The sequence below is a fragment of the Austrofundulus limnaeus genome, unplaced genomic scaffold, assembly GCF_001266775.1.
Source record: "Austrofundulus limnaeus strain Quisiro unplaced genomic scaffold, Austrofundulus_limnaeus-1.0 Scaffold271, whole genome shotgun sequence".
In the NCBI taxonomy this organism is placed as follows: domain Eukaryota; kingdom Metazoa; phylum Chordata; class Actinopteri; order Cyprinodontiformes; family Rivulidae; genus Austrofundulus; species Austrofundulus limnaeus.
In genome coordinates this window covers 155,106-167,015 of record NW_013952673.1, presented here as the reverse complement: position 1 = coordinate 167,015, position 11,910 = coordinate 155,106, and the positions used below count along the sequence as shown (strand labels likewise).

Sequence of the window (11,910 nt, the reverse complement as noted above, 5' to 3'; positions counted from 1 at the left end):
TGTGGGAGAGACATAGAAATGAGGACTACAAAACAGTAATAATAATGCATTTAATTTATAAAGCGCCTTTCAGGACACCCAAGGACGCTGTACAATAGAAAAAAGTCAAATGAAAAAAAAACTGTAGATACATATTATGATAAGGGTAGTGTGGGAGAAACAGAAATGCGGAGTACAGAACAGTCATATAATAAAATGCAATAATGCAGACAAATTGAACAATAAGGTTATGGGGGAGAAACATTGAAGTGAGGACAACAAAAACAGACATATATTGAAAATCGGAATTAACAGTGGTAGGCTAATTTGAAAAGATGTGTCTTCAGGCCAGTCTTAAACAGGGAGAGAGAGGTGGTATTGCATAATCCGTGCRGTAGTGAGTTCCAGAGCTGCGGAGCAGAGCGGCTGAAAGCTCTGCTCCCCATGGTGCTGAGGCGGCCAGTGGGTACTGAGAGTTGGAGGGAGGAGACAGATCTAAGAGCGGGAGGGTGTGGAGATGTTTAGTAGGTCAAATAGGTAAGGATGGGAAAGATTGTGGATAGCTTTGAAAGTGTGTAGGAGAATTTTAAAGATGATGCGAGATTTAACTGGGAGCCAGTGGAGCTGTTGTAGGACTGGAGTGATGTGGGRTTTAACTGGGAGCCAGTGGAGCTGTTGTAGGACTGGAGTGATGTGGGCAGAGGATGAGGTTTGAGTGTTTACACGGGCGGCTAAGTTCTGAACCATCTGTAGTTTGTGAAGGGATTTATTGGGGAGGCCAAACAGTAGGGAGTTACAGCAGCAGATCCTGGATGTTACTAGGCTGTGTACAAGGATGGCAGTGGAGCGGGGAGTGAGTGAAGGACGGAGACGGTTAATGTTGCGGAGATGAAAGTATGCAGATTGAGTCACGTCGTTAATGTGGGATGTGAAAGAGAGTGTGGTGTCAAGGATAACACCTACGTTCTTGACCTGAGGCGAGGGGGAAAGAACGGAATTGTTAAAAGTTAGAAGAGAAGATGCTGGGATTTGGAAATGGAGTTTTTTGTCCCAACAAGGAGGAGTTCAGTTTTGTTATGGTTTAGTTGGAGGAAATTGTTGGAGAACCAGTAATGGAGCTCACTGAGGCAGTCGGTAAGAATTGAGGATAAGGTGGAGTTCAGTTTTGTCAAAATGAAGAGCTGAGTGTCGTCGGCATAAGAGTGGAAATGGATACCAAATTTACGGAAGATGTGGCCAAGCGGGAGCAGATACTGTAGATTATGAAAAGTAGAGGCCTGAGTACAGAACCTTGGGGAACACCAGTGGAAATGGGTGAAGACTGAGAACGGAAGGACTTGAGCTGTATGAACTGAGTGCCGTCAGAAAGATATGATTTAATCCAGTCCAACGGGGTGTCTGAGATGCCAAAAGAGGTTAGTCGGTCGATGAGGATAGGATAAGAGATGGTGTCAAAGGCAGAGCTCAGATCAAGGAGGATGAGTATTGACAGAAGTCCTGAGTCAGCAGCAAGGAGGAGATCATTAKTAATTTTAATAAGAGCAGTTTCGGTGCTGTGATGTGGTCGAAAACTTGATTGGCACTGTTCATAGAGGTTATTGCTGGAGAGGTGTGAGTGAAGCTGATTAGTGACGACCTTTTCAAGAATTTTGGAGATRAAAGGCAGATRAGAAATGGGACGGAGGTTATTGAAGTTAGTCGGATCTAGACCTGCTTTCTTTATGATGGGGGTGATGGCAGCTGATTTAAAAGCTGTGGGAACAGTACCAGTCGTCAGAGAGGAGTGGATGATGTTAGTGATGATAGGAAGCAGGGAGGGGAGACAGGATTTAACCAAAGCTATGGGGATGGGATCTAGATGGGAGGTGGATGACTTGGACTTCCTAATGATTGCAGAGACATCAGCAGCAGAGGGGAGAGCGAACACGGAGATGGGGATGGAGGAGGGTGGGAGTTCTATAAAGATGTTGGGGGCAGAGTTTGGCGCAAGGTGTTGGTGTATGGAGTGGATTTTTTCAGTGAAGAATGACATGAGCGAGTTACAGCAGTCAGTAGAAAACATGTGAGGGGGTAGAGAGTTCGGAGATTAAACTGTGCGGTTAAGGAGAGAGAAAAGAGTCTGTGTGTTGCCTGCACTGGAACTGATGATGTCAGTGAAGTAGTTAGATTTGGCCTGAGCGATACTTTCTTTGTACTGTAAGGTGCGGTTTATGTACATCTCTTTGTGAATTGTAAAACCTGATTTCTTGTAGAGTCGCTCTAGTCTGCGACCTTGTGTTTTCATGGAGCAAAGTTCTGAGGTRAACCATGGAGCAGAAGTGGAGAAGGAAACAGAATGGATTTTAAGAGGAGCAAGAGAGTCGAGGATGTTGGTGAGACCATTTTTGTAGGTGGAGACTAGATCATCTAGGTTAGTTGAGTTAAAGGTGGAGAAATTGTTGTTAGTCTGAGAAAGGAGAGCTTCCTGGTTGACGTTCTTGATGTTACAAAACTGAATAGTACGTTGTGGTCTGAAAGAAGAGAATTTCAAATTAACGCTGAAAGAAAGCAACAGGTGATCAGTAAAAGGGAGCTCATCAGAAGAACAGTTAAGAGGTGAGAGACCAGAACAACMTAAGTCCAGAGTGTGACCCTTAATGTGAGTCGGAAAATTGATGAACTGCTGGAAGCCACAGCTGTCGAGACAGGATGAAAAGTCTCTGGTGAGGGGGTTGTTGTCGTCATCCACATGAATGTTGAAGTCTCCCAGCAGGACAATGTTGCGTGAAAAGGCTGACAGGTAGGCGAGAAAATCAGCAAAGTCATTAATGAAAGAATTGTTTGKTTTGGGTGGGCGATRAATAGTAGCAACAATAGCGGAGGTAGGGCAGGATAGTTAGCACACGGTCTGCTCAAAAGAACTGGAGGGAGGTGTGTGAACTGGAGTGACCTTCCAGTTCTCGTGGTGAAATATTGCAAGACCTCCTCCGTGACCGGATTTGCGGGATTTTGCAATGTAAACAAACCCTGGTGGTGTTGACTCATTGAGATGACAAAAGTCGTTCTGTTGTTGCCAGGTTTCAGTTAAGCAGAGAAAATCTAACTTACGGTCAAAGATAAGGTCCTAAATGAGCTGACCTTTGCCAGTGAGAGAACAAACTTTTAAAAGCCCAAAGTTAACAGCGGAGGAGTTGGAGGCGACTGGAGGGTTAGCCGACCGAGCTAGGTTAGCTAACATGCTATTGTTAGCKGCCCGGGTGTTGTGGCGTGGAGCTCAGTCAGACCAGGCAGAGTTTATGGGCTTGCCGGAGGAGAATCTGCGGCAGGAGCCACGGTGTATATATTGTCGTCAAGGCTGGAAGGCGATGTCCCGAGGAAGTAGTGGCGGTGATGGTGATGCACCAGGCAGGAAGCATAGACGGAGAAGTTCTGGTCCCGAGTAATGGAGGAGGCCGGAGACCAGGTGGTGGTTGAGCAGCAGGAGGGTCCAAACCAGAGCGGGCAGCAGGTAAATCCAATTAATCCACATGGTTGATATTGGGATGAAGCAGGAACTTGTCGTAATAATCCACCAGCAGAAGATCCGTGAAGGACGAATAAAATTGTTGATTAAGCCAAAAATGACAGAAAGTCTTAACGAGCAGCGGCAGCCCTGATGCGCCAGCATTCACATGCCGGAAGAGGGGATRTACACAAGGGTATGCAGATGACTTGGTCATACTCATAGTACAAGACTTCTGCCTGGGTACTGTATGTAGCCTAATGCAGAAGGGAATAAACATAGTATCCAGATGGTGCCAGGAGCAGGAACTTTCTGTCAATCCAAATAAGACAGAATTGGTTCTTTTCATTCATAAGAAGGTAAGGAAGGATTACTCATCTCCAAAGTGGGTGTAGAAATCTCCCTGTCAGTCGGTTAAATTTTTGGGTGTCTGTTTACACAGGAAGCTTAACTGGAAAAGACATGTAAACGAAAAGTGTAAGAAGGCAGCAATGTGCCTACACCAGTGCCGTAAATTTGCGGGTAGTCATTGGGGTGCTACCCCCTATGTTATTTATTATTATATTATTATTTTTGTCTGTTTTATGGATACCATTATTTGTGTATTGTTTTTAATGCGTTGTTTTTAATAGTTGCAATATTTGAAGCATTTTGGCCAATGGCAGTTGTTTTTAAATGTGCTATTTAAATAAAGTTGACTTGACTAGGTTATCAGATGGATCTACACAGCCATAGTCTGCCCCATGGTATGCTATGCTGCTTTAGTATGGTGGGTTTGAGTCCAAGTTGGGGTGGCAAGAGTGATGCTCACTCATGTGCAACAAATAGCCTGACTGATCATTACAGGTTCTATCAGAACATGGCAGCCATGGAAGTCCTACTGGACCTGTCTCCACTAGATTTACATATCTTAGGGAAGGCCGCATCCAGTGTGGTAAGGTTACACCTGTCTGGTAGGTGGAAAAACTGACTCAGAGCACACTAGAATCTGGAACTGGRCAGTTGCTGTTCCAGTAACTGCAGGACCTAGAGACAGAATGATAAAAAATACAATTTTGAGCCTTGTTTTAAGACAGAGATTGAAGACAGTTYTGCCTGGAACCTCTCTACAATGGACATGCCTCCCAATCATTTCTACTGTTTTACAGATGGATCTCTTTTGAAGTGGTCAGTAGGTGTAGGGGTGCTGATTTTGCACAACCATAGTGAGAGAGAGTACATATATCCACTAGGTTGTTTTGCAACTGCATCTCAAGCTGAGATAAACACAATACAGTGTGTTGAATCTCTCAAAGACCTTCAGTGTACACAGAAAGAAATAATCACCCAAAAAGATAGCAAGCTGCTATTAGAGCTCGTCAAGGGCTGCATTTTACATCATTACTGGCTTGGGAATATGTCGAAGCAGTCAATCAAATGGGGAGAGATAACAGTGTTACTGTTAAATGAGTATCAGGATATACTGGGATTAATGATGAGAGAGCTGACTGCCTTGCAAAAGTTGTCTCTCAGGCCCACTTCAAGGGACCAGAGCCTGTTGTAGGTATCTCAACAACAGTCTGTAGGATTGCCCCACAGGCCTGGATTAGACATCAATACTCAATTCGCTGGAGGGAGCTGACAGACCGTAGACAGGCACGGGAACTGATAAACCACAAACGCAGAAAGAAACAAATCATCAAAAAATGCCTGTCGAAGGAAGAGTCTCACAGACCCAGCAGACAGGCATCTACCTTTACCAGAGAGCTGTAGAGTCACAGAGGACAAAAGCTAGAAAACCATAAAAGAAACAAACATAACAAGAAATAAAAAAAAAATAAAAAAAACAAAACCCCAAGTAAAACCACCTGCTCTAGGTTATCACAGACTCAGAAAGGCAACTGAACCTGAGCGGTTCCAGCCGAGAATCAGGAGGGTGAGGCATACGCCTTCTGCCCTGGGGGAGAGCAGTGCACTGATGGGAATGCTTCAGCAAGGTGGCTGTGAACAGGTTTGCCAGGCACCGTTTGAAGACGGGCACCACGCAACACGAGAGGATCAGGACCAGGAAAAAAAAAACATACAAATGGGGACTAATAATCTCCTCACCCAAACCTGCCAACCGCAGTTCGCCATCCAATCAAACCAACCCCAGTGGGGAGGAGTAACAGTTTCTTCAGCTTTCATCTCCGAGAGCAGGCTGTTAAGATGATTAATAGACATGGAAATGTTTCCAGAGACATCTGGGAGGTAAGAACAACACGACGGACCTATCACGTGACAGAGACCACCTTGAGAGGCTAATAACAGATCCAAATCTTAGGTTTGGGTAAGCTCTCATTGCCCTGACATGGAAAAGTTTAAGTACACTGGTTGGAGTCCTAACTGGGCAAAATCTGGTCAATCGCCACAAAATGGTGATCAGACTCCATGACAATGGTCTGTGTGATGCCTGTGGCACTGAATTAGAGACCTCTTTGCACTACTTAGACCACTGCCTGGTCCTGAGCAGTCAAAGAAAAAGAAATCTTGGGGACCCATTTATGGATCCTGAGAAGCTCAGAACACTGAAAGTTTCTAACCTTATGTCCTTCATCCAAGGAACACAAAGGTCTGAATAAAGACCAGTGTCTTTTTGGGGAGAGCAGTGTGCCTACTTATGAGGCCCTCACTCATGTGGGCTCTTTATTCATTCCCAGTCACCATAACCACAACCATTCTCTGAAGGAGACATTATCTTGATGGGAACATATATTGTTTTAAAACGTGTAAACCTTTCTGCATTGATTTGCCTTTCCAGATATGTAAGCTACTGATGCCAGAGGAGTTTATGCATCCTCATACCATCAGAGAGTCAGGCTGGATGGTCCCTCTTCTCTTTGGTCAACATGTTCTCACTTCCTACTTGTCATTTATGGAAGCTTAGTCAGGCTATCTCTGCATCACTTATCATTAATTGATGTGTCGAATTAGGTTTTAGTCTTAGAATTAGTGATTGAGTTTAGGGATCAGAGTTACTGAGTAGGTTTAGGTAGTAAAGTCAGAGTTGGATGTTTATGGTTAATAGAGGTTACACTTAGGTTTAACGGTCATGGTTAGGATTATGGTYAGTTGTTACACATTTTATATGATAATAGGCTCCTCCTTGTTCTCATATCGTCAATTAATAACGAGGTGATCACCCGGTGCATCAATAAGTGATACAGAGGGAGACTGACCAAGCGTCCATATAGTACATGATGACTAGGGAGTGAGAATGTTCTGCTTTAGTAGAGGCTTGGCTTTCGTGCTCTCCAACTAGAACTTCGAACTTCAGTTTTCCACTTAAAATCAGTCCATTTTAAATTAGCTTTGATCCAGAGTAGAAGGTGGGTGTTCTAAATGGTGTTTCACCCTCCTATTTTTTTCTAATCCCTTATTTTTCCATTTATCTTTGTCACACAATTGCACAAAATTGCAGACTTTCTCTAAAAATAACAGAATCTTTACACCTTAAGGTACACAGATCTAAAATAAGTTCTGCTCGTGTGAAAAGACTGAGACAAATAAATTAAAATGTGCACATAGTCTGTTAGATATGCACAAAGCCAAATAGCGATGTCACATTAAAGCTCATTAAGTGTCCAGGCTCTCTGTCACACTCTGCCACTTCAGTCAAGCCTATGTCTGCGTGTTTGTTTTGTTTTTCAGCGTGGGAGACGTGTTACCAGAAAATACACTTAACAGAACATATTTAACTGAGTCATAACGATGGCTTGTGGGTGTATGTGTGTCTTTTTGTGTGTGTAAACAGGCAGCAGTGGCAACGAGAGGCAAGACTGTGACCCATTTGAGCTACAGGCTTGCTGTTTGTTTGACTCACTTACAAGGAGTGAATTTAGATTATTATCTACAGTATATCTTATATCTTACTTTTGATCCTTTATATGCAAGAAGGCACCAATCTTAACTGCTACTTGAAGCAATAGTTTAGATCTTTTAAAGTGGGCTTGTTTTTTGAACATGGTGGTATGTTGACTGTACAAATTTCTATTAAGTTAACTCAAAATATGCAAACTTGATCAAATTACTTGGACTCTACTCACTGACTTACAGAAAGTTGAATCAACATATTTGTTTTTTACAGTGAAGAGCTTTCATTAATAGTTCGGTTATTAATTTTCCATAACTGTTCAGAATCTTTTTAAAATATGTGAACAATGTCTTTAAGTATGTGACAGTTTAGCACAGGGGTGTTAATCTCATTTTCACCAAGGGTCACATGAGCATTATGGTGGCCCAGTTGTTTTTAATTTTAATGTTTTGTGTTCAACTTTAACTAAACAAGAAACATCACGTTCTCATCACATTATTACAGCTGAGCACCGCTAACAAATAATAACTGAACTCTACGTGGTATTTYGTGCATAGAAATAGCATTTTAACAAATCCTATAAAAACTGAAAAGCACTATGTGTACAACTGACTAAATGTGAAATAACTAATACAGAAATACTATTTAAAGTAACATTAAGAGAGTTTTACTCACTGTTTAGTTGTGAGTAGCCACCATCTTGAATTCTGACAGAGAATTCCCACTGGAAGTGGCGTTGCAGTTTAAATTTACAACTTAAAAGGGGAAATTCCCCACTTCCAGTACAACTGGACCTGAGCAAAAGTAGAAGCCTCAAATACAGCAATTATTCAATCCCAACGTTTTCAGCTAAATCTGGTTCTAAATATAGGTAAAACAAAGTGCATGCTGTTTTCTGGTAGGAAGAAGATGCCGCCAGTGGCCTCATTTCTTACCTCATTTGATGGTACCCCCATTGAGGAGGTGGTCTCTTACAAATATCTGGGAATTATTATCGACAATAACATTTCTTTTGCCATGCACATTGATTGCTTAATTTAAAAAATGAGGATGCAATTAAGCTTCCTTTATAGGAATAAACTATGCTTCTCATTGGCCGTTAGGAAGCGGCTTATCATTGCCATCTTCCTTCCCGTTTTGGATTTTGGTGATTTAATTTATATGAATGCCCCAGTAYGTTCACTCCATCTCCTGGACGCAGCCTATCATGGAGCGTTAAGGTCCATGACTGGTAGTCAGTTCTCAACTCATCATTGTACCCTACTGTCTTTGACTGGTTGGTTTCCATTGGCTGTCAGGTGGCTTATTCACCGGCAGTGCTTTATCTACAAGGCAATTCTTGGTCTTTTACCCACTTATTTGTGTGAGTCTCTGAAGAGGAAGGAGTGTGGCAGGCGGGGCCTTCGATCACAAAATATTGTCAGTTCCTACGATCAGAACAAACTTTGGGAAGCAYGCATTTAGCTATGCAGCCCCTTCCACACGGAATAACTTGCAAAGTGATCTGAAATTACAGTTACTCTTACCTGTAGGTCAGTTTAAATCAACCTTATAAAAGCTTTCTCTACCATCACTGACCTGTCAATGCTAGCCATATATTTTATGAAATGAAGTATGCTTTGTAATRTGTTTTTATGCTATATGTTTTGTTTTATTTATTATATTTTTTCTGATATGTTCTCTATGTTACTTGGTTATGTTGTTTGCATGATGTTTTGTTTCTCCTTCACCTTTTCCTTATGGGTGTCTCTGGTACTCGCCAGGCTGACATTGTACATAAGAGGTTATTCTTATTTTTTTGCTTGGTTAAATAAAGGTTAAATAAAATAATAATAATAATAATAATAAAATAAAAAACAGCAAAATGGAGATTTTCCACAACTAAATTGTCTCTGTCTGTCAGCTGCTTATGAACTCCATACACCTCCACCTAGTAGTGGAATAATGTTATTCTGCAGGTGAAATAAYTGACATGCCATAAAGGAGACATAGACTGTATCCAAATTCAGGGATGCATGTTTCAAAGGCCAACTCTCTTGGCCACATTGTGCCGCRTCAAAGGCTGTCCAAATTTGCAGACTCATCCAATTGCGGCCCTAAAGTGCATCCTCCTTTTCCCCAGTTTTAGGGACAGGTCCGGTGAATCCTTCTCAGCCTATCCCAAGTTGCATTGCAGGCTGACCAGAGAATTTTTTTTCTTGTAATGGTGGGTGAAGCAAGAGAAAGGATTAGTTTTAAATAAAAATCAGGTGGTATAAAAATGGAAAGTTTAAAGTAGTTGTGTTGTTATGCTATTTGTCATTTTTCATGCATTTTAATATTCTCATCAGAAATCAAATGAGCTCATTTGGCAGGTCCTTTAGTTGTTCAGTACTGCCTCTATGCTAATTTTGTTAACCCAAGTCCAAATTCACAGCCACTTTTTTCCTGTCTTCAAGATCGACCAAGGATCCTGCMCACCTAGACCTTGTAGGCAGAATCCTTCAAAGGAAACAACCCCTGAATTTGGACACAGCCATAGTTTGGTCAATGCTGRCTTTAAAACARTATACRCTTATTTTAAGACATTAATACACATTTGAAGCTCTCGTTGGCCAGATAAAATGCAGTGGTGGGAGACATTTGGCCCGCAGGCCTTGAATTTGACAAATGTGTTTGCATGTCTTACTCAAAAAATGATAATGAACAGTGTTCTCCCTTTAACTGATAAATTCTCAGTGTAGAAATGAATATTTACTGAAATCTGATTGTGTACTGTCATAATAATCATACTTTTCAGAATTTAACTAGCCTGTTCTTTGTTTAGCCTCTATATTCCTGTCAATGYATTATTGTACAGTTGTAATTAAAACTAGATAAAAATTACGTGATRTATTCCTTAACTGACGCTCCTCACTCCGTTTGAATGGATGATTCTTGCCACCATCATTGCCAACTGCATCGTCCTGGCTCTGGAACAACATTTACCTGATGGAGACAAGACACCACTGTCTGAGCGGCTGGTGAGTTCAACAGAGAACAGGTTTGCTGCAGATAAACATGATGAAATGTTATTTTTAGGGTTCCTCTTTAATATATCATATTTCCATTTGCCCTCTAACTTGTGTCCCCCTCTCTTCATCTGCTTGATCTCCATTTCCTTCTTCAGGATGATACAGAGCCATACTTTATTGGGATCTTCTGCTTTGAGTCTGGAATAAAGATCCTGGCACTTGGTTTTGCCTTCCACAAGAACTCGTACCTGAGAAATGGCTGGAATGTCATGGACTTTGTGGTGGTGCTCACAGGGTAGGTGGCAAGCRCACACAAACACATGCACCATGTGAAAACATGTAGCTGTGTGCTTTGTTTTTCCCCCTGCATCTTTATTTGTCCAGCATTTGCAAAGGCTTTGCTAAAGGTTGACGTATGCTTTACGTGTGTATGCTTATGTGTGTGAGTGTCCTTTCCCCACTCCTCTGCCCTCAAGACCCCATTCTGGGCACGGCAGCAGTCTGATCACAGAGTTGAGCTGCAGGCAGCCAACCACCCAGGTAGTGAACAAATGTCACCTTCGTGTTCACTGAGACACGAGGCAGGGGTGGGGTAAGGGGTGTGGGTAGGCACAGATGGAGTAGGAAAAAAAATGCACACGTAGCCCACCAAGTAGAGACAGAGGGACAACACAGACGAAGGGGGAAACAATAGGAGCCTGCAAAATAAAGACAAATAAAATAATTAGGCTGCAATCACGTTTTAATGAGTACGAATTATAGACAAGGGGAGGAGAAAATCAGTTTGTTTGATTCACAAAAAAATAAAGTTAGTCAGCTAGGGACCTACAATTTTGTTTGGGAGTAATTGAGACTGATTACTAATACATATTCTGATCTTTGTGCCAACTATGTCTGTCTGTTAGCAAAGTATCTCATGAACCACTGGACTGGTTCAAATGAAACCTACAGAAAGTAATCATTAGATATTTTTCAACAATCAATTACCTTTCAAAGCCAAACCAATTTAAGCTGGAATCCACAGCCAACTTACATTAGAAAACACAAAACTAGATGTCATTCAGTCAACTTTGCAAATATTTTGCTAAAATTCAGTGTGATTTCACCTGAGAGTTTTATACAACATATAGTCCAAGTGCTACTTATTGCACAAGATCTTTGTGTAAAATTAAACAATTAACTGTTGGAGTCAGTCCTGGTTGTCTGTTAAACAAATATCTCATAAACCACAAGGTAGATTTTAATGGAACTTTCTTAAAATGATGATTGGATGTGCTTCTACAAATAATTAACTTTTGGAGTCAATCCGAGACAAAATGACCACCACAACTAATCGATATTAGCCAACACAAAAATAATTATAACCTTGTCAAATTTACAGATACTGAGTTAAAATTAAATATGGTAGTAGCTGAGACACATTTACAATACATACTTAGAGGGTGATATATTATGATATTGTAGGAAATTGCACATTGTTTTCACACCAACATGGCGACATCTGCCATTTTTCTTATATTTGTTTAATATGGCTATATTTCTGTGTGCATGTAAGGACTGTATGAGTCACATAAACATTGTGTGCATCTTTGCTGACAGGGCATCAGTAGAGGGAGAAATTGCCC

The 11,910-nt window shown here is 41.5% G+C and overlaps 1 protein-coding gene across 1 annotated transcript in view; it reads left to right on the top strand.

Annotated features, from left to right (window-relative positions):
- cacna1aa (calcium channel, voltage-dependent, P/Q type, alpha 1A subunit, a) overlaps positions 1-11,910 on the top strand; it is a 59,982-nt gene that overhangs the window by 18,529 nt on the left and 29,543 nt on the right. The window contains exons 2-3 of the mRNA XM_014020886.1: positions 10,189-10,294; positions 10,441-10,580. Coding sequence (XP_013876340.1) covers positions 10,189-10,294; positions 10,441-10,580 — 246 coding nt within the window. The remainder of the gene's footprint in view (positions 1-10,188; positions 10,295-10,440; positions 10,581-11,910) is intronic.